The sequence below is a fragment of the Pan troglodytes genome, chromosome 16 (genome assembly GCF_028858775.2).
Source record: "Pan troglodytes isolate AG18354 chromosome 16, NHGRI_mPanTro3-v2.0_pri, whole genome shotgun sequence".
NCBI classification, from domain to species: Eukaryota; Metazoa; Chordata; class Mammalia; order Primates; family Hominidae; genus Pan; species Pan troglodytes.
This window is the reverse complement of record NC_072414.2, coordinates 24,522,952-24,550,812: the sequence shown is the minus strand read 5'-3', so window position 1 is coordinate 24,550,812 and position 27,861 is coordinate 24,522,952. Positions and strand designations below refer to the sequence as shown.

At 38.1% G+C, this 27,861-nt stretch overlaps 1 protein-coding gene across 4 annotated transcripts; it reads right to left on the bottom strand.

Annotated features, from left to right (window-relative positions):
• Positions 1–836: 836 nt before the first annotated feature.
• On the bottom strand, positions 837–27,861 carry ARHGAP11A (Rho GTPase activating protein 11A). Of its 4 annotated transcripts, XM_063794658.1 has the most exons (13): positions 24,432–27,861; positions 20,601–20,671; positions 17,196–17,292; positions 16,364–16,617; positions 15,547–15,710; positions 15,157–15,303; positions 11,976–12,050; positions 11,014–11,181; positions 7,674–7,803; positions 6,741–6,849; positions 4,868–5,006; positions 3,430–4,526; positions 837–1,242 (listed from the first exon to the last, which is right to left on the bottom strand). In XM_063794658.1, exons 1-13 carry the CDS (start codon positions 24,558–24,560, stop codon positions 1,225–1,227), a joined length of 2,598 nt encoding a protein of 865 aa, XP_063650728.1. In that variant the 5' UTR covers positions 24,561–27,861; the 3' UTR covers positions 837–1,224. The 4 variants fall into 4 exon arrangements, with proteins under 4 accessions (XP_063650728.1, XP_510272.4, XP_016783355.2 ...); XM_510272.9 differs by lacking the exon at positions 837–1,242 and having other exon boundaries at positions 1,735–4,526; XM_016927866.4 differs by lacking the exon at positions 837–1,242 and having other exon boundaries at positions 1,735–4,526; positions 7,674–7,719.

Below are 27,861 nucleotides of genomic sequence, written 5' to 3'. Positions count from 1 at the left end.
CACGGCCTTTCATTTTGAAGCCAAGCCTCTTTCCCAGTACTTTTTCTTTCACGGATGCTCATCTGCTTCTTGCTTCTTGTTTCAATGCATGCTAAATCAACAGGACAAACACTACCCATTAAATGGCTCTAGGCTCACTGGCCATGCTGGAGTTAGTATTTATTATTGATGCACAGAGACTTTTTTCAATTCTGAGTTTTACTTTAGCTTTGTTCATTGTTATCTTCATTTTGTGGTTGAAAAAAAATGAAGTCACTACAATTTACTGCTTTTGTGTTAAATTTAACTGAAATAGATCAAAATGCCTATGCTTCATTTGAAATTTGGTGTTTCAAAAATAAAACTTCATACATATTTAAGAGATCACAGAGGTTAGGTGCAGCGGCTCACGCCCGTAATCCCAGCACTTTGGGAGGCCAAGGTGGGAGGATCACAAGGTCAGGAGTTCGAGATCAGCCTGGCCAATATGGTGAAACCCCGTATCTACTAAAACTACAAAAATTAGCCGGGCGTGGTGGTGCATGCCTGTAGTCCCAACTACTCGGGAGGCTGAGGCAGAAGAATCGCTTGAACTCGGGAGATGGAGGTTGCAGTGAGCTGAGATTGTGCCACTGCACTCCAGCCTGGACGACAGAGTGAGACTCCGTTTCAAAAAAAAAAAGAAAACAAAAAACAAACTAACTAAAAAAGATCACAAAATTAAGGTTTAAATTCTGCCACAATTAAGAAAAACATGACTATTAAAATCCTACATTAAGTTCTTAGTGATCATATTATAGAATGTGGCCGTGCAGTCTACTAAGTTCTATGTATTAAGTTGTTATTAGATAACCAAATTAATATTAGATCTTTATTTACATTTATAAGACAGTGAGAAGAACCCATGAGGTTACTGCACATGTCCAGACACTTTCATATCATTTCCTCAAATATCCCATGAAGTTAGCAACATTATCTCTATTTTGTATAAGAAAAAATAAAAACACATTAAATCAAGTTTAAAACAAAACTTCTCTGGCTCTCTAGTTACCGTACCTTCAAGCTAGTCACCTTCACATTCCTGTAATACTCCGTATTGCAGCTTTCAGCTAACAAAAATAGGAGTCACATGTGGTAGTTTTTAAAACAGACATGTTTCATTATTGATTCATCTCTCAGAAAAGCCAGTTCAGGTAGTATGTACAGTTAAACCCCTAGAACTTCTTACTGAATTAGTCTTCAAATTCAACATTTCATCCTTCCCTTGATGGATATAAAAAGACGTTAATGCATTTTTAAAATTTAAAAATTGTTTAAAGCAGACAACATATATCTGAGTATATGAATATTTTGTCTCTACTTACAATTAGAAATGCCATAAACATCTACAAACCTATTTGATATCAAATAAACAAAGTAGAACCTAGCCAAGCAAACATCTGATGATTTGAAATTCCTCGTACATACTTATGCTGTAAGTCTGGTTGCCCCGAGTGGCATGAATGCTGCTCTAATCTGCTCCAACATCTAAACATGACATTCTAACAACCAATCTGAAAAACTACCTTTGGTGGTTGATTCTGTCTGCTTATCCCTTCCTCTACAACCTAGAGAATATGTTCTATTGTTCATAATACTCTTTCCTCAAAGATGTGTAATTTGTAATAATTTAAAATATAAATTTAGACAGATTTACTTGACAATTTGGTGCATGTTCTAAATGGCACTTTGAATTTCATGAGAGCCTTAGTCAAGTCATTTTCCAGAGAGTTATCTTTAATGTCTATGCTAAATAAATAACATTTACACACAGGACAAAATCATCATAGGTTTTTATCCAAGTAAAAAAGGTAAAGAGGTGCATCTACTATTTCAAATTCCAAAATCGAGCATCTACATATAAGAAATCACCTTGGTTAATTTTTTTCAAGATTATCCCTCTTTAAATAATTGCCAAATCTATATTGGACAGAACAGACACAAACGTGTTTGTGCAAATTATCTTTAAAAACATAGTATAGCTTAAAAGTTATCAATTATTTCCACATCATAATATACGAACATATTTTAGTCATTATTCCGCCTTAACCATTGTTCTTAGTTCAAGTGAACACATGGTACACCTACTGGCACTATAAATGAAATTACTCTGCCCCAAATAAAAATAGAGTTTTAGGATGTTATTGAAGGAAATTAATTTCTAGGAATTTTGGTAAGGACAATAAACATTAATATAATTCCAGACATAAGATTTGCAGAGTTTATCTCTACCCTTTATATGCTAGAAATTTATTTATTTTAGAAGCCTTATCTGACTTGGAGGAAATAGGCACAACTTGCTCCATTCTTTCTATCACACAAAAATATCATGTCATTTTCAAAAATTAACTTCTTATAAATCCAATAAACAATTTCTTTAGAAAGGTAAAGTCTAGCCGGGCGTGGTGGCTCATGCCTGTAATCCCAGCACTTTGGGAGGCTGAGGAGGGCGGATCACAAGGTCAGGAGATTGAGACCATCCTGGCTAACACGGTGAAACCGTCTCTACTAAAAATACAAAAAATTAGCTGGGCGTGGTGGCGGGCACCTGTAGTCCCAGCTACTCGGGAGGCTGAGGCAGGAAAATGGCATGAACCCAGGAAGTGGAGCTTGCAGTGAGATTGCGCCACTGCACTCCAGCCTGGACGACAGAGTCAGAAAGGTAAAGTCTAACCTCTGCTTTAAGAGATCACAATAAAATTAAAGTTTAAAAATTGCCATCATTAAGAAAAACAAAGAAGTAATTTGTACAAATAAAAATCTAAGTTGCTTGTACAGTGAAAAAAATGAAACATTTTCAATAGAGCAAATCTATTGCTTAACAATCATCCTGAGCTACAAACTAACATGTAGATCATCCTGCAAGTCATACCAATTGCTCACTTTATTTACATTAATGACAAGTATAACATTTACCAATTACAAATCTACAGGTTTACTTGTTGGTAGTAATTGAGTTTTTCCGATAGGATGTTTTGGAGAACCTTTGTACCAGGCCCTTACTCTTTCTGATGGTCTCCTAAGGACCCTGTTATTTATCCCAGAAGAAATGCCCATATTGTTATTTACAACTGGTTTTACTATATCATGATTAGTCAGATCATCCAAGGGAACCTTAACTTGGCCATCAGATAATATCTTCTGTTTATAAACTGTAGTAGACCTAAGAGAAGCATTCACTGAATCTGGGTGCTTCCTCATCTTTAAGAAAGATTTCGAGGGTAACTCCATGCTTGACTTTGAAATTGCACCAATATTTGACTCTTCACATGACATGGACTTCTGTTCTTTAGGACCTGATTTGATACATGAAACAGAGGAATCTTTTGATGCACTTTCTATACAAGAGGAAAGAGCACCGTCACAGCTCACTGATTTGACCAGAGGAGAAGCTGTATCACCAAGACTCACCAACTTATGCCCTGTAGGTTGTCTGCTATACTCCAACAAAGAATTAATTCTTCTGACGGACTGACGAACAGGAGTACGCTGAAACTTAAGAGGTGACTTGACTTTTATTCTATTTGGTTCATTTAAAGAAAGCTTGTTAAACCACTGTATGTGATCAGAAACCTTTCTATGTTCTGTCATTTGTGAACTTTCAGAAACTGTTTTCTCACATGTTTCCAATGACTGCTGTTTAGCAATTCTCATAGGCCTAGGTTTTGACAAGTTTGTTACAACACATGTACTCTGCTGTGAGAAAGAGGATCTAGCCTCGTCCTTGCTATGTGCTGCACACTTCGGTAAGTTACCTTCCATCATATTCTCATTCTCTTTTAATTTATTATTTAGTTTATCCTTTGGGGACTGCTGTTTCTTTATTTCTTCATCACTGGAGAATTCTTGCTTGCTTAAATAATCTTTTGGCATATTTGAATGAATGTCTTTTTCATGTTCCATCTTCATCTGAGTTGAATAACATTTTATAGTTGTTTCTCTATTAAATGTTTGAGTTTGAAGGGGTGAAAAGTCCCTCTCTGAAAAACATTTTTCACCTTTACCAGTGTGGTGTTCATATTTCTCCTTTGATTCTACTATAGTCAAATCATTAGTTTCAAATAGATTTTCCTCTGGGCTATCTTCTAAATAAGATGGTTCAGTTAATTTTACTTTCCCCACATTAGTTACTGATGACTGCCTCTGATTCATCAATGCGTGAAGATTACTTCCAGATTCAGAAAACGCTTTTTGAACTTTCACCAAAGTCTCTTTGGTCACGTTATTTTCATCCCCGCTAAGAGGGCTACTTGTTATGTTGCTATTATGCTTATTGTTTAAATTGGAAGGGGTGAGTTCACATGAAGTAGCAGGTGACTTTTCTACCATAATATCAGGCTCCAAAGAGTTTTCTACCTCAAGATTTTCCACCATTGAAGAAGCTTCATTTGCATCTACTTCTTGAAAACTTGAATTATTAGGTCCTGTCCAAGACATCCGGTAATTTGTTCCAACTAGTCGCTCTGGAGTTAGTAAGGTTTCCTCAGACTTACTGATCTTTTCTGAACCTAAAATAAAGCAGTTCAGTGCTTAATCCTTTGTATTTAACCTTGTTTTGAAATAATACCCAAGCACATGGCAAATAAGTCACTAAGCATTTAATTCTAATAAAGTATTTGTGTTACAAGAAATAATTTTTAACATAAGAATGTCAAACATTTTCATATTTACATGTATAAGCATTTCCCAATTGTTGATAGAAAAATACATTGCCAATTCTAATATTTTCACTATTCAAACATGAACTTTTAATCTCTAGAACAGTAAATTAATTAATATGTTTTGCCATTAAAAAAGCAACTAAAGCAGGATTTTTAGGTAAAACTCTAACAGTAGTATGTAAATGTACCTTTCTTTGGTAACTTTTCATCAACATCTGGGCTAAAAAGCAAACCTGTTTTTACAGATTCAATTCGATTTTTTAAACTTTGTTGATTTGCAAGTCGCCAACCAACACTTTCATATCTATTGACACCAGAACATCCATTCTGTACAGAAAAAAAAAGTTTTAGTTAAGAAATAAGCCTAGTTAATTCAAAATATAAAGACAGAATAATTTTCTGTAGTTATCAAAATCTTTAGCTGATTTAAAAAGGGATATATAATTGAGAAACAATTCTTAACAATGACAAATATTCTTGCCTGCTAATGAAAACTGTAATCATTTGATTTTGCTATTAGTTGATATTTTATGATCTATTTTTAAAACAGTCTCACATATTAATTAAAATAACTTCTGTGTGTGTTCTGACTCTGTGCTAGGGCCTGTTCACAAATAGTTGGGGCAGTGGGGTACCTAGACCAAAATCTTATCCTTATGTAATTTACATTCTATTTAGATGGGGAAATTTAGACTTAAGATAAACAGTAAATTATATTGCATAAATACAATATACAAGGTGAAAAGTGCTACGGAGAAAAGTAAAACAGAGTAAAAAGGATATGGAGTGGTGAAGAATGGAGGTTTAGTTTAAAATAGGGTGATGAGAAGATAATTTGTGAGTAAAACAAAACAAAGGTGAGAGCCATGAAGATTTAAGGGGGAAGAACACTACAGAAAGAGCAGAATGCCAGTGCAGTCTCTGAGACTGGAGCAGAGTGAGCAACGGGGACTGGAGGAGAGCTCAGAAATGCAGCCTGAGAACAGATCACGTGAGGCCTTTGCAGGTCAACATGAGAACTCTGGCTTTTATTCAGAGTGAAATGAGGAGTCACTGGAGAGTTCTGAGCAGAAAACTACATAACCTAACAGATTTTAAAAGATAAATTTCAACTACAGAACTGCAGCAAGGGTAGGAGAAGGAAGAACTATTAACAGGAGTTTACTAGAGTAATCCAGCCGTGAGATGACAGAACTTAGAGAAAGTGGGAAAAGTAGTAATAGTGAGAACTGGTCAGTTTGGAGATACTCTAAAAGCAGAAGTTAGACAAGATTCCCTAATGGATTAGACATGGTGTCTCAGAGAAAGTGAGGAATCAAGGATTTGACCATGGTTTTTGGCTTAAGTGACTGGAAGAACGATTTGCCATAACTGAGATAGGGAAAACCACAGGTAAAAGTGTTGTTTGGTGCAGGGCATAGCAGCAGCAAAGAAATGCATCTGCTTGGGACAGGTTACATTTGAAATGCCTATTGGATTAGATATCCAAGTAGGAGAGTCAAAAAAGCAGATGTTAAGAGACAGCGGAGTCATTCAGAAGAGCATTTGGGACTAGAGAACATAAACTTGGAAGTTTTAAGTAAATACAGGTTGGGCATTCCAAATCTGAAAAGCCAAAATTCTGGATGCTCCAAAAATCCAAAGCTTTTAAGTATTTGACATGATGCTCAAAGAAAATGCTCACTGGAGCATTCCAGACTTTCAGATTAGGGATGCTGAACTAGTAAAAATAATGTAAATATTCCAAAATCCCCCCAAAAAATGGGGAATCTGAAATACTTCTGGTCTCAAGCATTCTGGATAAGTGCTACTCAACCTGTATATAATGTTTAAAACTGATGATCACCTTGAGTGAGTGGAGAGAAAAAAGAGAAGTCCAAGGATTAAGCTTTGGGTACTCCAATGCAAGGAAATTTGATATCAACTCAAGTATAAGAGTTTTGGATAAAAAGAACAGAATGAGACAGTCACTGGAAGGAAGGTAGGGCTATGAGTGTTTTTTAGTATCAAGTTTATAGCGGTATGCTAATATAAAGATCAATAAAATGGTAAGAAACTTACTACATCTCTGCCATTTTTCCCTAGATTGAATTTCAAACGCAGAGATCTTCGAACCTTTTCTTTACGGCTGATTTTAGGAGAAAAGCAGCCTGCTTTTCCTGATTCCACTCTAGAAGAAGTGGAATTAAAAATGTCAGTTTATAGTATAAACACCAGAGAAATACTTGAAATACGAAATTTGAAATAAAGTCCACAGCAAATCATATTGATAATAATTGGATGGATTAATAATTCTTTAAAAACAGTTCAACTTTAAGATACCATACATGAACACACTGCATTTGCATAAAAAATGATCTGCTAATCTTAAAAGTTATTTAGTCAGTTATAAATCAGAATTGTTAGAATAGGCTAGCTTTTTAACCTAACAGGAATTTTTTTCTTTGTTTTTTATTTTTTGAGACAGGTTCTCACTCTGCAGCCCAGGCTGGAGTATAATGGCATAATCACAGCTCACTGTAGCCTTGACATCCCTGGGCTCAGATGATCCTCTCACCTCAGCCTCCCAGGTAGCTGGGACTACAGGCGTGTGGCACCATGCCTGGCTAATTTTTGTACTTTTTAGTAGAGATGAGGTTTTGCCATGTTGCCCAGGCTGGTCTTGAACTCCTGAGCTCAAGTGATCCACCCACCTCAGCCTCCCTAAGTGCTAGGATTACAGGCATAAGCCACCGTGCCCAGCCTCTAACAGGAAATTTTAAAATTACACCATCAACATAAAATAGGATTTTAAGCAAGCAAAGTGGACTCAAATTAGTAATTTTTCTCTGGTGGGTATTGAAAAGGCAATTGATTAATAAGACTATAAAGGCAGAAGGGATTTTAAAAAATTATGACTCAAATATGATGCTTGACAGAAAGACAAAACATTTTATTAATTATGTGTACACCAAATATTTATCTGATGAAAACAAAATGTCCTGGATAAAGTACCTGCAAACTTTTTTGCCTGCAATTCTTTTACTTCGCCTTGGCACACCTGCAGTGATCAAATGGTTTCCACCAATGAGTACAGGAGAGAGTGAACTCTGAGATGACCCTTCTGAGCTTGTATCGATGTGAACTACAAAAATAACCACATGTAATATACCACGCATATCTATTTTCCTTTTAAAGTATAAAATAGTAATAGCAGCAATTAGATTCAAAGCCTTAATTTCTATCCCAAGCAACAACCGAAATCACTTAATTTCTGGTTAGAAACTTCAAGTGTCAAATAACCCAACTCAGCTAAGAAAAAGCATTCATTTCTTACTTTTGACTTGCCAATTAAAGGTCAGCTTAAACATTACTTTTATATTAGAGCTTTTCTTTAAACTCTTTTAATAATACAAGGCAGGGATAGGCACCATTGCAGACTGGAAAAAGAACAAGATTTGGAGACAGGCTTGAGTTTGCTCCATCACTTACTAAATGGCTTTAGGCTCTGAAAACGGACTTCTGTGATGAATATTACTGTTATCTATATAAAATATTTAGTCAGTATCTAGTACATAATACTAATTAATGGTATTATAAAAAATAAGCTATTGGCAAACAAGTTGGAATCTGAGTATTTGAGATGTACCTGCTGGCCAACTGCTACCCACCTGACTCCAGAATGTAATTTGTTCAATATTTTTGGCAAGTAAACAAAAACTAATTATTCTATAACACATTCCTAATCCCTTGGCTGCTGCTGTGTTCCATGCAAATAATTACTGGTACAACAGAAGCTCAATTATTTAACACCATTTATATTATGAAATCAACTATAGTAAACAATTATGAAAGAAGTAAAATAGTTATGAACAAAGACTCCATATACATTTATGTTTGAATCACACCCAGGACACATTCAACAAACATGAACCCTCTCAATTCATCTGAGTTATTAATAAAGAATTCACAAAGTTTCCCAGAGACATTCACATTTTTTCAATTATGAAAACGGAAAAAATACAACCACCTTAGAAACTTTTGGGTGCATTTAGCTAAAGAAAATTTTGGAAGCCAATATTATACATCTAAAGTGACATAAGTAGCTTTATTCTAGGGCTGCAGTCTAGTCACTTTAAAAATGTGTCCGGCCAGGCACCGTGACTCACGTCTGTAATCCCAGTATTTTGGGAGGCTGAGGTGGGTGGATTGCTTGAGGCCAGGAGTTCAAACCAGCCTGGCCAACATGGTGAAATCCCATCTCTACTAAAAATACAAAAATTAGCTGGGTGTGGTGGTGCACGCCTGTAATCCCAACTACTCAGGAGGCTGAGGCACAAGAATCGCTTGAACATCGGAGGTGGATGTTGTAGTGAGCCAAGATCATGCCACTGTACTCCAGCCTGGGAGACAGAGCGAGACTCCGTCTCAAAAAATAAAAATAAAAAATGCGTCAATGGTCGCAGGAGGCACAGTCAGAATATATGGAACAATGCAAATTTATCACATCTGTAAGAAATGGCCAGGCATGGTGGCTCACACCTGTAATCCCAGCACTTTGGAAGACCAAGGGAGGTTGATCAGCTGATGTCGGGAGTTCAAGACCAGCCTGGCCAACGTGGTGAAACCCCGTCTCTACTAAAAATGCAAAAGAAAATTAGCCAGGTGTGGTGCTGGCCACCTATAATCCCAGCTACTTGGGAGGCTGAGGCAGGAAAATCGCTTGAACCTGAGAGGTGGTGGCTGCAGTGAGCCGAGATTGTGCCATTGCACTCTAGCCTGGGCAACAAGAGCAAAACTCTGTCTCAAAAAAAAAAAAGAGACAATTATGAATAGATACTCTATGGACTACAGACTAATGTTGCCTTTATATATTTTTAAAAGCATCATATTTGTTATAATCTAAACTTAGAAATCAATCTATTTTCAATTTTGCAAATGGAATTTGTTGAATTGTGGCTGAGAAAGTAGGGTCAAAGAAAAGTGGTGTAAAAATAATACGATTACTATTGTTGAACTTTTAAATTTTTTTATAAAAAAATTCATTGATTAGGCAAGCTCAAACTAAAAATAGCATAAGACTGTTTAACCTCTGTTTTGGGAGCTTGGAGGAGGAGAAGAAGGAATCAGTATGTTCATTCCTTGGGGAAAATGTAATGCTAATAAGCAAAGGCAGGTAAAACTACAACTCCCATTTGCCATTTGGAAAAAGTCCTCCAAACTGCAAAGGCTTTTAAATATTCAAAAAAAAAAAAAAAACTGAACTATGTTACTTAAAAAAGTTTAAGTCTCCAACCTGTGAACACTGCAAAAGCTACAGACATAAGCTTCAGAGTTACTATCATCACATTTCAATGAGCCCTAGAGAACCTGTGAAGAAGTGTTTTTTTCTGGAAAACCTCAAGTTGCTATTCTGTTCAACTTCTCAATAAAACAAATAAGAACCCTTTTGGACAACAGAAAAAAGAGACAGGCTTTGGGAAGGAACTCATATAACTCAGATAATGAATCAAAAATGAAACAACATTGTCTGAAACCAACAAAATAAAAATCTAAAATAATCAGAGATCACTCACATTTTGACTAAATGTAAGATAAATGAGATGGAGGACCCTGGGCTTAGAGTTTCATTTCATTTTTGGTTGATCGTAAGGTTAATATGAGCCAACTTGAATTCTGTATATGCTAAAAGAGCCAATTGAATCTAAGACCCAGACTAATCTCCGGATTAGCATGATCATACTCTATTATTCTCTGAAGGCTCTGGTTGGCCACATTAGAACTTGTAGTTAATATGGAAGAAAATGGCTGGGCTGGTAAGGGATCTGGAAGCCATGGCACAAGGAACAGCGTCAACAAAGTTCTAAAGCTTTTACAAAAGGTACTTGAGTCTAAAACTTTAAAAATACCCTCATTTTCAAACCATAACCTGCAATAGTAACACTCTCACTTGGGAATCAGACATGATCAAACATCTGGCAACCTCAATTCAACAAATGACAGCAATAAAGCCACAGCTATAGACCCAGATGTAACTATAGCAGGATTCAGGATGTCTAATCACATAAAACCTAAGCATCAATGCTATCACCAGAAGCCCAAACTACTACTCTGGGTTATCACAACTTTCAATAGATGTTGTCATAAAACACACACACACACACACACACACACGCTATATTGAAACAGTGTCTATTTTAAAAGGCAGGGGGTTTTATAAAAATTCATCGGTTGGATAAAACAGAATAAAGTTCTAGTTCCTAAGGGTGGTATTATTAATATGAAATTGCACTGTGCCCAGAATAGGCACTCATTTTAATCTTTACAATCCATTTATATAAATTCTATTTGCTACCTGATACCGGTGTAGAACTGCTATTGAAGAGATTACTTGGCAACAGCTCAAAGTTAAAATTGTGCTTGATGGACTTCCTTTTCTTACTTGAGAAACCATGAGAAGAATCTACTGGCAATTTACGCTTAGCATTTGGTGTAAGAATCACTGGTGATTCAGATAGCTGGGCTGAAAAAATATCAAAACAAAACCAACTTGTTTCTACTGCAGAGTTGACAACATATAAAAGCTTTACATAATTTCTTCTTATAAAGCTATTACTTAGAGCTAAACAAAAAATGAGAATATATTTACATCATCAGTTAAGTAGATGTTGTTTAACTAAAACACTCTGCAATTACTTAAATGAAAATAAGGAAGTCGCAGAGGCAAGACTCTTAAGAGACAGCAGTTACTTAAATCTAACAGACTAAAAGATGCATATGATATACATTAAAGAATATTAATGTAAGGAAGAAATTACAATCAAGGAGTTGAAACAAAAACTAATCTAAATATTATTTTTGCTTTTCATCATAAGTGAGTATTAACCAGTTCATTTCTTCACTCTAGAAAACAGAAGATCATGTTGACTCTTACTGGCTGAATAATTTCAGCCACAAGCAAATTAGGATAAAAAATTGAAATATACAATAATGAACTTCTAGTCCTAAGATAAAAATGAGGTTGAACTATTTTCACACGCTCAATAGCATCTAAATTACAAACAGAAAAGCATGATTAAGAAGATTAAAGACATAGGAGACTAAAAAAATTTTTGCCTACAATTTTGGGTTCATTATAGCCTATGTAATTAGCAATGTCACAACATAGTGTATATAGTACAGTATGACTGTTAAAAATAATATTTGACTTGATTAAACTAAATTTGATTACTAAGTTAGGTAATTATTATTGTAATTGTATTTTATAGAATACTATACAAATTTTAATTTAAATAAATGCATATAATAAATACCTACCAATTCTTTCTTGTTGAGGTGTAATAGAAGGTGTTCTGTTAGGTTTAAATTTATTTAGTGCTCCACTAACAAAATCTGAAATGCAAGGCATAAGCAATTACAACTTCACATTTACTTGTCTTTCACCAATAATTCATATTAATATTTGCGGTCTTCTTTCAACATGTAACTTTACATCGGCTTATAAATTTTAAGTTATTTAAGAGGAATTATTTCAAAATAGGAAAAATACTAAAGGATATATTTTTATTCCATTCCCCACTTATACTTCCATATCCCTAAAATAAAAAAGACACAATACAGAAAGAAATGTAATACAAATACATATAATGTACAGTAAGGGTAGGGAAAAAGAAATCATTACATGTTAAGGCAAAAGATGAAGGTCTGAACTGAGGCAAGAACCATGGAAATGGAGGCACGAATAAAAGTATTTAAAAGATCAGTAGAGATGGAAGTAAAAACATTATATCAATAAATAATGTAAGTAAATGAATAAAAGTGTCTGGAAAATAAATAACATAGTTTGACTAAAGTTGCTCAAAGACAGGAAATAGTAGACAGGTATGCTAGAGCAATCCTATGAAAGACCTTTAATGCCAAGCTATAAATATCCCTATTACCAATTAAAATTTCTGAAGGGTATGTGTGTGAGATACTTGAGCAGAGTTATACATTTAAAATGTAAGCCTTGGCCAGGTGCAGTGGCTCACACCTGTAATCCTAGCATTTTGGGAGGCCAAGGCAAGCAGATTACTTGATGTCAGGAGTTAGAGACCAGCCTGGCCAACACAGTGAAACCCCCTTTCTACTAAATATACAAAAATTAGCCAGGCGTGGTAGTGTGCACCTGTAATCCCAGCTACTTGGGAGACTGAGGCAAGAGAATCGCTTGAACCCAGGAGGTGGAGACTGCAGTGAACCAAGATAGCATCACTGCACCCCAGCCTGGGTGACAAAGACAGACTCCGTTTCAAAAAAAAAAAAAAAAAAAAGAGAGCCTTAATAGCAATATGTAGGGTAGATTCAAGGAGGAGGCATAAAAACCAAGAAGATTCTTTTTTTAATTTTTATTTTTGAGACGGAGTCTCGCTATGTTGCCCAGGCTAGAGTGCAGTGGCCCGATCTCAGCCAACTACAACCTCCACCTCCCAGGTTCACACCATTCTCCTGCCTCAGCCTCCCAAGTAGCTGGGACTACAGGCGCCCGCCACCACGCCCAGCTAATTTTTTATATTCTTAGTAGAGACGGGGTTTCACTGTGTTAGCCAGGATGGTCTCGATCTCCTGACCTCATGATCCGCCCACCTTGGCCTCCCAAAGTGCTGGAATTACAGGCGTAAGCCATCGCGCCCGGCCAAGAAGATTCTTACAGTAACAATGCAATAAACACTACGGAGATAGAATCTTATATGACATGAAAACTGTCTGATTATAGATGGTAGAGGAAGAGGTAGAACCCATGGTTAAAGCCTGAGTTATCTAGGGAATAGTGGTGCTGTTAGAAGAAAATGGAATTCACACAGAACCAGGATAAAGAGGATAAAGATGGTCATTTCAAAACGTTAAGCTTAAAGCACCAATGAAAAGCAGATGTGATGAGGTCTCCCTAGCAAGCCATTAGTAAAGTGGAACTGACATTTTCAAGATAACGGTGGTACAGATGTGGTGGTTATCTATTTAGATGTGATAACTGAAACTACAGGACTGGTGATAACTGATGAAACTACAGGACTGGGAAAGAGGGCAATAAAGATGATCTGCATCTGAGAAATATCTCCATTTGGGATAGGAAGTTTTATGGGTTGCATTGTGTTCTCCAAAAAACCTATGTTTAAGTCCTAACCCCCAGTTCCTATGAAGGTGACCATACTTGGAATTCGTGTCTTTACAGATGTACTCGAGTTAAAATGAGGTCATTTGGGTGGGCCCTAATCCAATGTGCCCTGTAAGAGGGAAGTTCTGACACAGAGCAACACCATGGGATGAAATAGGCAGGGATTGGAGTGACGCGGCTGCAAGCCAAGGAATGCTAAGGACTGACAGCCACTACCAGGAGCCAGGAAGAGGCAAGAAAGGATTCTCCCCTGCAGGTTTCAGGCATTCTGCCAACACCTTGATTTCAGACTTCTAGCCTCCAGAACGGTGAGACAAATTTCTGTTGGTTTAAGCCACCTAGTTTGTAGTACTTTGCTACAGTAGCCCTAGGAAAATCATACATAAGTCATCAGTATTATCCTATCTACAAAGGAGGTAAAGAAGAAACACAAGTATGCAATAACAAATAAACCAAAAGATGAAAAAGGGATTGGGATAGTTAGTAACATTTGGTTCTGATATTCAAAAGATAATAAATTTCCTAAAGTAATTGGAAGAATAATGGCCTCTGACTTCTTGGTCAAGGAGATTGCAAGTTTTATTACCAACTCTACCATCTTATGATGGTCTTTTGGTCTTTCTGATTCTTCCTTGATAATATTTCCTTCATTATTTAGTTCGTACTCCTAACTAACTAATCCATGTCACTAACAAGTTCAAACAATAATCTCATGCCTAGACTACTGACACACATTGCTGACCATTCTCCCTACTTCCAAGTCTCAATTCTTCAAATCAGGTAATTTTCTAAAATTTTTAAATCATATCATGCCTCACATCATAAATCTTCAATGATTCACCAACACCCAGGTTAATATTCTAATTCTTTAGCCTGGCATTAAGTTTACCATAATACCATCCTTTATCCTTATGCTGAACACTTCACTCAAGTCATACTGCGCTATCTACATTAGACATAGGTTACTTCTTCCCTACACAAACCTTTCTTCATAGCATCCTTCTCATCTAGACTAGGATACAAGTATTCTGATCCTCCACCCAATCCCACTAAATTCTATCCATTATTCAAGAAGGTTCAGTTTGGCTCCTCTTTGACAAGTCCCTGATAATTACAATCCAGGGAACTTTTCTCCTTTTAACACATTTTATGTTTGTGCTAAAGATGTAGCACTTAACATTAGATTGTACTATCGCTTTAACTTTTTACACGCATACATCCTATCTTTCCAGCTGTGCTTTAAGCATCAAAAAGGCACATACCACAGTTCATGCTTCTTTATGTGAAATGTACTTTCGATTAAAGCAAATCACTGTACCTCCATAAAATGGGACCGCCACTTACCTCCTACACTTTGTCTTCTCTTTCTCTTATATTCACCAGGAGTTTCATATTCACCTTCTTCAAAGCCTTCCAGTGATGGAGTAGCACAGAGACCATCAATACCCAACATGGCTGGTATCTTTTCCACGATAAAATCTGGTACACGCCCTAAATGAAAAAGTTCACAAGTAAGACAATTATTATCCTTCCTCCACTCTTCCCCAAAAATGTTTAGATACTAATATACCAATTTCTTTTCTTTTTTTCTTTGCAGGAGGGGCCGGTACTGTAGGGTGGGGGTGAGGTCAGTAATATACCAACTTTCTAACAGTTGCCTTCATAGTTCCTTTGAAAGAAACAGAGATTTTCCTCATTTAAACAAATTCTGTTAATAATGCAACTACATCTTACCAATATCTGATGCATAATCGATAAGAGTCTGCACTACTGCAGCCTGTAATCGTAGCTTCTTTTCTGTGTTAGAAGACATCTTTTCATGTCCTTCACTTGTCTGAAGAAGATTCGGTGCAAATATTACTGCAAGATTGCTGCTATCCATCTTATTCTCACTGGATCTTAAGTGAATAAACGCTTTATTAGATGGAGCCAAACGTGAAAATACAGAAGAGTTAAAATAACGTATGTAGTACATTTTGAAGACCTTATTATCAGTCATACACAAGTCAAAATAGTTACCCTTCATCTACATGATTGGCTTGAACACAAGAAAGAACCAGAAATATATAGCCTCTCTATATTTAAATATGTATTCTAAAAACCATGCTAATCTTAGAGTTCATACTTTGCTTTTCCACACAAATTGAACATCTTTATCTGATTTTCAGACCTACACATAAAAAGTTGGAAGTATCAGAAGGCAGCAAGTATGTCTAGAATAAGCAGGCTCACTGACAGCAGGGAGAGGGAAATTTTGAAAAGCAAAACAGAAATATTTTAAAAACCCAGTAAACAAAGGCTTTCAGTGGACAATGAATCTTATAAACACCAATGAACCATTAAGGCATTCATGATGATGACTTTAAGATAAGGAAATATTAAATCACTTGGTATGCTGTTTCTTAAATTAAAGTATACTCCTCATAGTAATGAAATATGTAATTTTTAAAGAAAAATTTCCATTCCAAATGAAATTGTACATATCTACAAGCATAAAACGTTAGTTGAAAAATTCAACTATTATTTGCCAAGAGTTTTATTTACCACTTACCTAAGAGAAACATTCCTGAGAAAGTTAAAGAAGTATCTTAATACATGAACTGTGTGGTCAGCCAGAAGACAGGAGAGCAACAGTGTAGCTTTATTCTTTTCCTCAGTGCCTAACTGTTGAGCTTTCAAAAGTGCTTCATGCAAATCAGCTGGGAGAATGGGCTCTGGCAGTTCCCTAAAAAACTGCTTAAGAAGTCCCGCAATATCACAAGGAGGTGCAGAAGATAGGCAACCTTCACCATGATCCACTTTATTCTGAAATAAATATAATAATCTTGAGTATTTTGGCAACTTAAGAGTTTATTGCAAATAAAGTAGCTTTTGTTATACTCTAATTAGACTTTTCTTTAATAAATTTCTCTTAACTCTTATTTTAATATATGTCACTACTTTATTTTTAATGATTTTTAAATTTATTTTTATTTTTATAGAAATGTGGTACAGACTATGTGGCCTGGGCTGGCTTCAAACTCCCAGGCTCAAGCAATCTTCCTGCCTTAGCCTCCCAAGTAGCTGGGACTACAAGCATGTGCCACCACACTCAGCTATATCACTCCTTCTAGAAGGCTAACAATATAACTTAACAAATTTTTTCATTTTACATAATACTTGATAGAAATAAGGACCATGAATTTAAAAGTACCCTATTAAATTTTTAAAGCACGATAGAAATAATATACCATTTCTTTTGGAAAAAAAAAATCTTCTGCCATGAAAAAATGCAAATTCAATTTCTGTCAACTATTCATATTAATAGTTCTAAATATTTCAGTTTTAAAAACCAAATCAGAAAATGGCTCAAATGAAAAATTATAGTTCAACAATATGCTCACCTTTAGTGCTTTTAGGCGAATCACAGATCCTGATTTCCGAAAAAGCCCTTCAGTATGAATATGTTCTTCTAAAGATGTGCAAGCATCGACAAGAAAGCTGAAAGAGATATTTTTTCAGGTGGCTAGACATACATATCACATCCTATTCCTCTGCTAACATACATGAGCAGGCCAAGCACTACATACCTTTCAGAGGCTCTAAAGCCACAAATCTCTGTAGTCTTTGAGATGAAATGTTACTTTTAGTTGTCTACTTGCTTCCCAAATTCTTCTCCAAGGCCCATCTTTTTACTTATAACAACTCCAATGTGCACACTAAATTTTATCTTTCTCAATCCTACTTCATTTCTGCTTCCCTTCAGAGCGTAAGACTTGTCTTTTTTTTCTGCCTCTACTTCTTCATATCTCAGTCTCTACTCACCCCTATCCAATCATTCTCATACCTCATTACTCCAAAGAAATAGCTTTCTTCAAGCTCACTAACAGCCTCTGCCTTGCCAAATCCATGGTCAGTGTGTTGTCCTCGTATTGCTCGATCTATCACCATTTGACACACCTGATCCCTTCCCTGTTCATCTCAAAAATACTTTTTCACTACCCTTTTAGTTTTCCTGCTATCTCCCTGCCTGCTCCTTCTCAAATTCCTTTTCTCACTCCTCTTATGTGAAACCTCTACATGCTGGAACAACCCAGGGCTCCGTCCAAGGCCACCTTCTTTTATCTACTATCTCTTCATGGGTGGTTTTCTCATCTCCTACATCACCCAAAAACAGGGCGAGGTTTTTTTTTCCTCACCCCAACATTATCCCTCAGAAAAGTAGGATATATCCCAGTCCTTACAAGCCTTTTCATATTAAGGGGAATGTGCTCAATTTCTTCATTTTGAACAATGTTCAGATAAATCTCAATGTTGGCTTTAGATACCTAGATATTGAACAGCTGGGACCCACAAATTAGAATATCGGCTACCAACAATTGATACAGCTGTATTGGTGCACAGTGGCTGAATGTCAGCCTTATTTACAGAAGGTAACTGACAAAACCGTCTTTTTAATTAAATAAAAAGTAGGTCATGAAATTACAATGAAGATTTAGTCATGATTCCTGGGAATATGACTTTGCAATTCCAGACGCCGATAATCTGCTTTTTTTTTTTTCTTTTAGTTTTTATTTTGAGACACGGTCTCGCTCTGTCACCCAGGCTGGAGTGGTGCGATCACTGCTCACTGCAACCTTTGCCTCCTGGGCGCAAGTGATCCTCCCACCTCAGCCTCCCGACTAGCTGGGACTATAGGCACACATCACTACGCCCAGCTAATTTTTCTATTTTTTGTAGAGACAAGGTTTCACCATGTTGCCCAGGCTTGTCTTGAACTCCTGGGCTCAAGCAATCCACCACCTGGGCCTCCCTAAGTGCTGGGATAACAGGCATGAGCTCCTGTGCCCGGCCTGTTGAAAATCATTATAGGTGTTCATTATAAGAAAATCAAGCCTTTCATAGGTCATTTAAAGACCAAAATGGTTAAGCGGTTACCTAAGAAGACAGTGAATCTACACCTATAGGATGAATGGGGGGAAACTGTCCTAAGGCAACCAGGTGTTCGATAATTGCTTTTGGATGACATGTCAATTAAAACCTAGATTATTGGTCTATAGTAGCCCAAATGAACCCTACTTTAGATGGAGGGGAAATGAATTAAGGATAAGTTTCATCATATGCATTTTTAGATTACATTCTTTTTTTTTTCTTTTTTTGAGACGGAGTCTCACTCTGTCGCCCAGGCTGGAGTGAAGTGGTACAATTTTGGCTCACTGCAAGCTCCGCCTCCTGGGTTCATGCCATTCCCCTGCCTCAGCCTCCTGAGTAGCTGGAACTACAGGTGCGTGCTACCACGCTCAGCTAATGTTTTGTATTTTTAGTAGAGACGGGGTTTCACCGCGTTAGCCAGGATGGTCTGGATCTCCTGACCTCGTAATCTGTCCGCCTCGGCCTCCCAAAGTGCTGGGATTACAGGCGTGAGCCCCCGCGCCCGGCTAAATTATATTCTTAAAACATAAACTTTCCTAGTAATTTCTGATGCAGTTAGAATAGGCCAGCACAGTGGCTCACGCCTGTAATCCTAGCACTTTGGGAGGCTGAAGCAGGTAGATCACCTGAGGTCAGGAGTTTGAGACCAGCCTGGCCAACATGGTGAAACCCCATCTCTACTAAAATACAAAAATTAGCTAAGTGTGGTGGTGGACACCTGTAATCCCAGCTACTCGGGAGGCTGAGGCAGGAGAATCACTTGAACCCAGGAGGTAAAGGTTGCGGTGAGCCGAGCTCACGCCATTGCACTCCAGCCTGGGTGACAAGAGTGAAACTCTGTCTCAAAAAAAAAAAAAAAAAAAAGAATAAAAGGTTATTTATAAATAGTAAGTGGCATAGAAAAGCTAAGTGATACATAATACATTTTCACAAACACTCTAATATCTTAGCTTAAATATTCTTTTATCCAATATTTGTTTTCAAGAGACAGGGTCTCACTCTGTTGCCAATGCTGGAGTGCAGTGGCAATGAGCATAGCTCACTGCAGCCTCAAACTCCTAGGGTCAAACAATCCTCTGCCTCAGCTTCAGAAGTAGCTGGGACTACAGGTGCACACCACCTTGCCCAGCTGATTTTTCTTTAAAATTTTTTTTATACATGGAGTCTTGCTTTGTTGCCCAGACTGGTCTCAAAATCCTGGGCTCAAGTGATCCTCCTGCCTCGGCCCTCAAAATGCTGGGATTATAGGCATGAGCTACTGTGCCTGGCCAATATTTTTTTAACAAACAAAAAAAAGTCAAAATTATTACTGAATTGGTAATTCAGTATATTACTTAATCTGAGTTGTGGCAAAAGAATTCACATAGAACTGAAAACCGACTTAACAGAACAAAAATTTTTTGTGATTTCTAACATTTACTCATTACTGGACTTTAAAATTCAATCCTGGGAATGAGTACAAATTATAAATTTAAAATATGTAAAAGTTAAAAAAATATTTTTAACATTATGAGAGATTAAATCATTTGCTGGTTTAAAACAATTATGTTTTAATCAACTATTTCTTTTAAACTCTCTAAAACCAGTTTGAAATGCTTACTCTCTTCTTCTTCATTTCCCTGGCTAGAAGGCTCACTGCAGCCTCCACCTCCTGGGCTCAAGCAATCCTCCCACCCCAGCCCCCTGAGTAGCTGGGACTACAAGTGTGCTCCGCCAAGCTAATTTTTCTATCTTTTGCGACAAGGTCTCACCATGTTGCCCAGGCTGGTCTTAAGCTCCTGGACTCAAGTGATCTGCCCACCTCGGCCTCTCAAAATGCTGGGGTTACAGGCATATTGCCACTGCACCCGGCCTTCTTCATTTCAAACTCTGCTTACCTTGGAATGTGTCCATATTCTGGTACAGCAGAATGGGGCAGTGCATTAAAAGGTACTCCAAATATTTTACCCTAAAATGACAAATTCAGTTACTCTAACACAAATATTAGGCATAATATGTTTTCTTAAACTTTAGGCAAATTAAAGAACTCAGGAAATTTTAAAAAATCAGAAATACATGATAAACTATCAATCAAGACAAAAATAATCATTTCAAGTGCATTTGATAACAAATAATTACTATATTAGACGGTATGCTGAGTGCTGGGAGTACAAAGATGGCCAAGATAATGTCATTCCCCTCAAATAATCTAGTAAACTCAAGTTTCCAATCTGATCATAAAGTCAATTTGGTTAGTGGTTAGTCAGTAAATTCTTAAAACAGAATTTGGTCCAAAACACTAACATTTACCCCAAAATACTATAGGTTGCTTTAATGACCTTATAAATACTTACTAGATACTTTCTTTTGGTCACCTTATAAATACTTACACAAAAGACTAAGTCAATTGAAAAGCAAAACACTAATTCCTGTCATTCATTGAGTCTTCCTAAAATTACATCAGAAGAGGTTATTTTTATACCTAATACATTTTCCACCTTCTATAGAAGAGTGCTTTTCAAACCATGCCCTGCGGTAAGCAAGGCAGGAGTGTGCAAATATTTAAGTCAAACTTCATTTAACTAGCTGGAAACCCATTTTTAAAACCTCACATTCAAATTTTAATACACTGAAGATCCCAAGAGTAAAGCTGTGTGTTGGTTAACTTGAATGTTTTTGCACACTGAAGAATAAAGAATCTGCCACTATCTTTGTGCATGCATTCGAACCTCTTAAAAATGTGTCGCTTTCCACAGCACTGAAAGGTAAATTCAAGCCTGTAAATGTCTGGTTATTCAAACTTAAGTGGGTATGCATAATCTCACATGTTAATTTAGTTTACATGCATCTGCTCTGTGAATGCTGAAGTACTTTTTTTGATGTCACAAGTTATCAACCAAGAAGTATTTATGTTTTATGAGCATTATATTTAACTTTATATTTACAATAAAAATCACTCAGCATTGTCAATGACGCAACACAGTAACAAAATTTTACTAATTCCCTTTCAAGCACCTGGCTCCAATTAATTTACAAATATTGTAAGCTGAAAAGACAGTATAGTATAGTAAGTGCTTAAGAGAGTAGGCTCCTGAAGGCAAAAATGACAGGTGTATTTTTTTTGAGACGGAGTCTCACTTTGTGGCCCAGGCTGGAGTGCAATGGCGCAATCTCGGCTCACTGCAAGCTCCGCCTCCCGGGTTCACCCATTCTCCTGCCTCAGCTTCCCGAGTAGCTGGGACTACAGGCGCCCGCCATCACGCCCAGCTAATTTTTTTGTATTTTTAGTAGAGACGTGGGGCGGGGGGGTTTCACCGTGTTAGCTAGGATGGTCTCGATCTCCTGACCTCGTGATCCACCCGCCTCGGCCTCCCAAAATGCTGGGATTACAGGCGTGAGCCATCGCACCCACAAAAATGCCAGGTTTTACATCTTAACTCTTGTACTTAACAGCTGAGTGACCTGGATCAAATTAACATTCTGTTCCTCGGTATCCTCACACAGATCCTAAGTCATAGAGGTGTAGGAAGAATTAAATAAATTAAAACATACAAAACACTTGTATCAGTGTCTGACACACAGTAAGCATTCAAAAAATATTTGTTAATATTATGATCATCATTTTAAGCTGAACTATTCAAAAAAATGTTAGTATGGGCAACCCCTTTATTGGGTAAATCAGAATTTTCTTGATACTGTGCAGCCAAACCAAATGTAAAAATAAACCAGATACTTAAGCTGGTAAGTCTACTTCTGTTATATATAACTAGAATTCAGTGTGTTTTTTTCCTTAAGTCTTATTGTTTAGAATAACTGGCTTCACAAGTAACCACTATAATTTAATCTCATAAAATGTTTTTAAAACTTAAAACTACAGTTAGCTAACAAACACCAGTCGGCTAAAGAAATTGTTTTCAAACAAACTATCCCATTAGATCTCATAACACGATGATCTTCTATATTTCTTCATTAGAATATTCTTATAAGTGTTTCTAGCTGAATTTATATGGCATGATTACCAATTAGGAGGCAGACCAATGATGACAACTATCATTAGATGAAGAAGTGGCATGTGACACGCACTGTGCTAGGCCTACATAAAGAGCTTCACTTTTAAAAAATCCCTAAATAATCCAAGGAGAAATATGTTCCCACTTTATAGATATAAAACTGAAGCTTAGGGAAATCAAACAAGCAGCCCAAGTTTACAGATGTAGTAGGGGTGGAACAGCACTCAAACTCAGGTCTATCTGACTCTGAAAACAGGCAACAGTTGTTCTTGTTAAGGGGTGAAAAGGCCGGGTGCAGTGGCTCACGCCTGCAATCCCACCACTTTGGGAGGCCGAGGCGGGCGGATCACGAGGGCAGGAGATCGAGACCATCCTGGCTAACACGGTGAAACCCCGTCTCTACTAAAAAATACAAAAAATTAGCCAGGTTTGGTGGCGGGCGCCTGTAGTCCCAGCTACTCGGGAAGCTGAGGCAGGAGAATGGCGTGAACCCGGGAGGCGGAGCTTGCAGTGAGCCAAGATCGCGCCACTGCACTCCAGCCTGGGCGACAGAGGGAGACTCCATCTCAAAAAAAAAAAAAAAAAAAGGAAAAGAAAAGAAAAGGGGTGAAAAAAAGTCCATATACAAACTCTTCCATATACTTACAAAATCAGCTACATTTGAGATCTTGGAAAGCCAGTTTTACAATCAGAAAAAAATCACTGTAGCTTTTTAAATGTAAGTACATGTATTGCCATTAATTTGCTACCAACAAAAATAACTTCTCCAAAGTTTATCAGCGATTAAGAGGCACACATATTACTTTTGTTAGTGGTTTTCTTCTCCAAGCACTTTTTTTTAGAAACCATAAACTATTAAAAGCAACGTATATTAATTTTATTAGCTTGTCTCCAAGTACTAGGAAGTACCAAATAAATTAGGCACATAAATTTAAAATAAAATGCTTTACATTCAGCTTATTTTTCACAATGGAATTCCTGATTATGTGGCAGAGCTATTAAAATCTCGTTCAAAATCCCTTTATTTCAACCACCAAAACATCAATAACTTCTCAATTTTTCCACTCTGGCTTCTCAATTTACTCATACAAAAAAAAAATTGCTGTCCCAAAAGTATGACATGGCCAAGCAGCAAATCTGTTTCCCAAATTAGTGAATATGCAGTCATCATTTGAAGCCTATTTCTAATGTTCTGTCATACTTCTTCATCTACAGATTCATGTAGAAAATGCACTGGTCTCCCTTGTCCCTCTACAACCTTACTCTAAAACAAGGGTGGAGGGGTAGAGTTTTTGTCCCTCCCAACGTACTACCTGTTCCAAATACAGTAAGCTGGCAATATCCGGAGACATTTTTAATTGTCACAACTGAGAGATGCTACCAGTATCTAGTGGGTAAAAGACAGACATCCCGCTAAACATCCCACAATTCACAGAACAGCATTTCGTCTTCCCCTAACAAAAATTATCTAATCCAAAATGTCAATAGTGCTGAAGTTGGAAAATCCTGCAACTTTCTCTCAATGATCAAAAATCCTTGGGGAAAAAAAAAACAAGAATGTCACTTTTTAAATATCAGCAATCGACCATCTGAACTGAATTACACATCTAACCATTCTTTTTGATACACAGAGTGAACATTTTAGCACGATCTGGTAATAAGTGATGATAAAGGGTGTGCCCTTTCTTTTAAACCTAAATTCCTTTTCACAGAACTTACCCCTATTTCCGTGGCTGCTGTTTCATGTCTCCTGTGATCGCACTGCCCACGGACACCCTTCACCTTAATACCATAGAAGGCCCGCAGATGCTGCAACAGGGCCAACCTCACCAGCCTCTGATCCCACATTCCGGATACGTCGATAACTCTCTGAGGCAGGATGCAGGTCCTGACCCTCGTTCGCCACCAAGTCTTCCAATTTCCAAACGCTCTCAAATTTGAACTCCGCTCGGCTGCTTTCCGGCCCCGTCTGGCACTTCTGCGGCCCCGACCCCCGGCGACTTCCACGGCTTTTCCTTGATCCTCACTCACATCCACTTACACAGACCCGCTTCTCTTAGCCCTTTGATCCAGCCACACCTCACTCTTCTTTCACTTACACCGACCTTCTTTCTGGTCACCCAATTCTTTCAGCTACTCACATAGACTTCTTTCTGATTCTTTCGGTTTCTCGCCTATTGCCAGATTCTCTCCACTTCCTGCTACTTCCAACGATCCCCCTTCCTCCAAACCTTACTGTCCCCGTCTGGTTCGCTCTGAAATGTGAAGAGAACCCTTCTCGCTCCTCCAGCCCCAGCAGGCTCAACTGGGCGCTCGCCCCCGCCCTAGCCTGGCCGCCGGACCAGCCGGCTGCTCAGGCAACTCTTCCAGTCCCGGTGCCCGCCCGGGCTGGTCGCCGCCGTCACCCCGTCTCACAGGCTGCTCGTTCCCTCCCCCATCAGCCTGCCTCTACCTCCCGGCCTGCACATCCCGGTGCGTTCACTGAAGCCAAGCCGTTAGCCTCATGCTTCCGCCCCTAGCTCCTCCGCAGACACCCGGAGCCACCACGGGGGGTCACACCCGCAGTTTCAGCCCAGGCTCAAATGGCAGCGCCAAACAGCGCTCCACATCTGATTGGTCCACTTCTCTTTTCAAAATCAGGACCCCGGAGGGTGGCCGAGAGCTGCCTGTCTAGGTAGGTGCGGGCGAAGGGGTGTAACGGGCAAACCCAGCAAACATGAAAAGCAGGATGAGTTTCACTTGTTCCTTCAAGGCCAGTTTTTGGGGCGGGGGAATACTGTTTAAAGGTTTTTAAATACACCTGACCTGCGCCTCAGACCATTCACAGTATTTGAGGAAATGTAAAAGACAACTTATTCCCGTTCTTTTCCGAGCTCGGCGGTCGCTGAAGGTCCTCTTACGAAGAAACCGTTCTACGGAAGCCCAGATGAGACAACTTGAGACAGGATTCAGAAACGCTGATTTTAGTAACCTTAACCCTCGGCCCTTGGTGGGAACTTCGGCTCTGTGGGAATTAGTCTTTGCGGGACTGATGGTGATGCTGAAATCTTATTGCGTAGGAAATTAAGTACAACAAAGAAGACCCGTCGTGAGAGGAGAGTGCGGAAGAAATGCGAAGTCTACGGGAGGTGGCAGCTGCAGAAGCTTGGTGTTGGATTTGGAGTTAGGAGACCGGGAGGAGCCCAGCTTCCGGTCCAGACGGTTATCTTGTTGACTTGCACGACTGCAAACGCCCTGAGCTGCTTTTGCAGTCTGAAACATCAGCGATCCCATCAAAATATTCTCTGTTTCTTGGGATATAAGAAACATCCCAAGGCGGGCTGTAGAGCGAGAGATTTGGACTCGATTTAAATACAGACAAAATAGTATGCATTTACCAACACCACATCTCACCCCCACGAAACTTGGTAAGGGCAGCAACGGAACTTTATCTGCCATATGCACTCCTGTATTCCTATTACCAAATAGTGCCAGGGACTAAGTGAATATTTGCCCAATGAATGAGTTTTAAGTAGGAAACGTTTGCATAGAATCATTTTGTTTCTTTTGGAGTTCAAATCTTCGGATATTTTACCCTTCCCAATCCAAAGAAAAGTCTCTGAGTGAAGAGATGGGAACAAAATGTAAGTTAAATATGTTGCTTTAACAACTGTTTATTGAACTCGTGCTATATACTGTAGAATGATGAGCAAAACCAGGCACAGTTTCGGCCCTGGAAGAGGAAAGGCAGGCATATATTTATCAAGTAAGTACATTAATGGCGGCACTTATCAGTTGAGAGAAGTGCGCTAAGGAAAGGAATATGATTCTATGATAGCGTATAATAAAAGATCCTTGACCGGGAAGGGGAAACGTACCAGTGATTAACTGATCTGAAGGATCAGTATAAATTGACTTTGTAGAAAGTATAGGTGGATGGCTGAGTGGGGCCATCATTCAGGAAGTAAATGCCTGCAGAAAAAAAACATCAATTTTAACAAGAAACGGTGTATCAGAGATGAAACTGAACCTATTCCTTGTCTTTTCCTCTTGCTTCAGACATAACTTTAAAAAATTGCTTACGCTGTCTTTAGCCACATCTCTTCCCCAAACTCCACACTGTTCTGCGTTTTAGCCGTCTCAAATTTCCTTTTCTTAAAGACCCATGACAATCTTCAGTGTTGTGTCTTTTTCTACGTCGTAATCCTTTTTTAAAGCTGAGCTCTTCTTGTTTTTCGTCTCCTTTCTCTTTTTTTTTTTTTTTTTTTGTGTGTGTGTGTGTGACGGAGTCTCGCTCTGTCGCCCAGGCTGGAGTGCAGTTGCACAATTTCGGCTCACTGCAAATTCCACCTCCCACGTTCAAGCAATTCTCTGCCTCAGCCTCCCAAGCAGCTGGGATTACAGGCGTCTGCCAGCAGGCCCGGCTAATTTTTGTATGTTTAGTAGAGACGGTGTTTCACCATTTTGGCCAGGCTGGTCCTGAACTCCTGACCTCGTGATCCACCCGCCTCGGCCTCCCAAAGTGCTGGGATTACAGGTGTGAGCCACCACATCCGGCCCTTCCTTTCTCTTAAGATGAAAATATTGGTTCTTTTTTCCTACACACAAGGAGGCAATGAAAATATTGGTTCTTTTCATTGCCTTAATTATTATTAATGTTACTATTAATAAATATTAATAGTAACATAATGGTTATTTGCTTCATCTACCTATATTCACAGGTATATAAACACAACAATAGCAATAACAGGATAAAGAATAAAAACAGAATAACAATAGAGATATTGCTAACAGATAAATGAAGTTTAACTTTGCATGTACTTCCTTTTTTCTAAAATTGTATCCAACTAGGGATGTACAATCAAGATACTGTGTTTTAAATGAACTGGGCATAATTATTATTTTTGGTTATATATGGATGTAGTGTAGTTTATTTAGCCAGGCCCTTAATAGTGGATGTGTGGACTATTCCCAGTCTTTTGCTATACAAAAGTTTCCTTGTGCATATATAATATGCTTTTGCCAGTGGGTCTTTAGCATACATTTCTATAAATGAGATTTTAGGTCAAAGGGTAAAAGAACATATTATTTTGTTTAATACTGCCAAATTCCCCTTCATAGGGGTTGTGCAGTTTTGTATTCACACCAGCAGCATTTCCTGTTTCTTTGC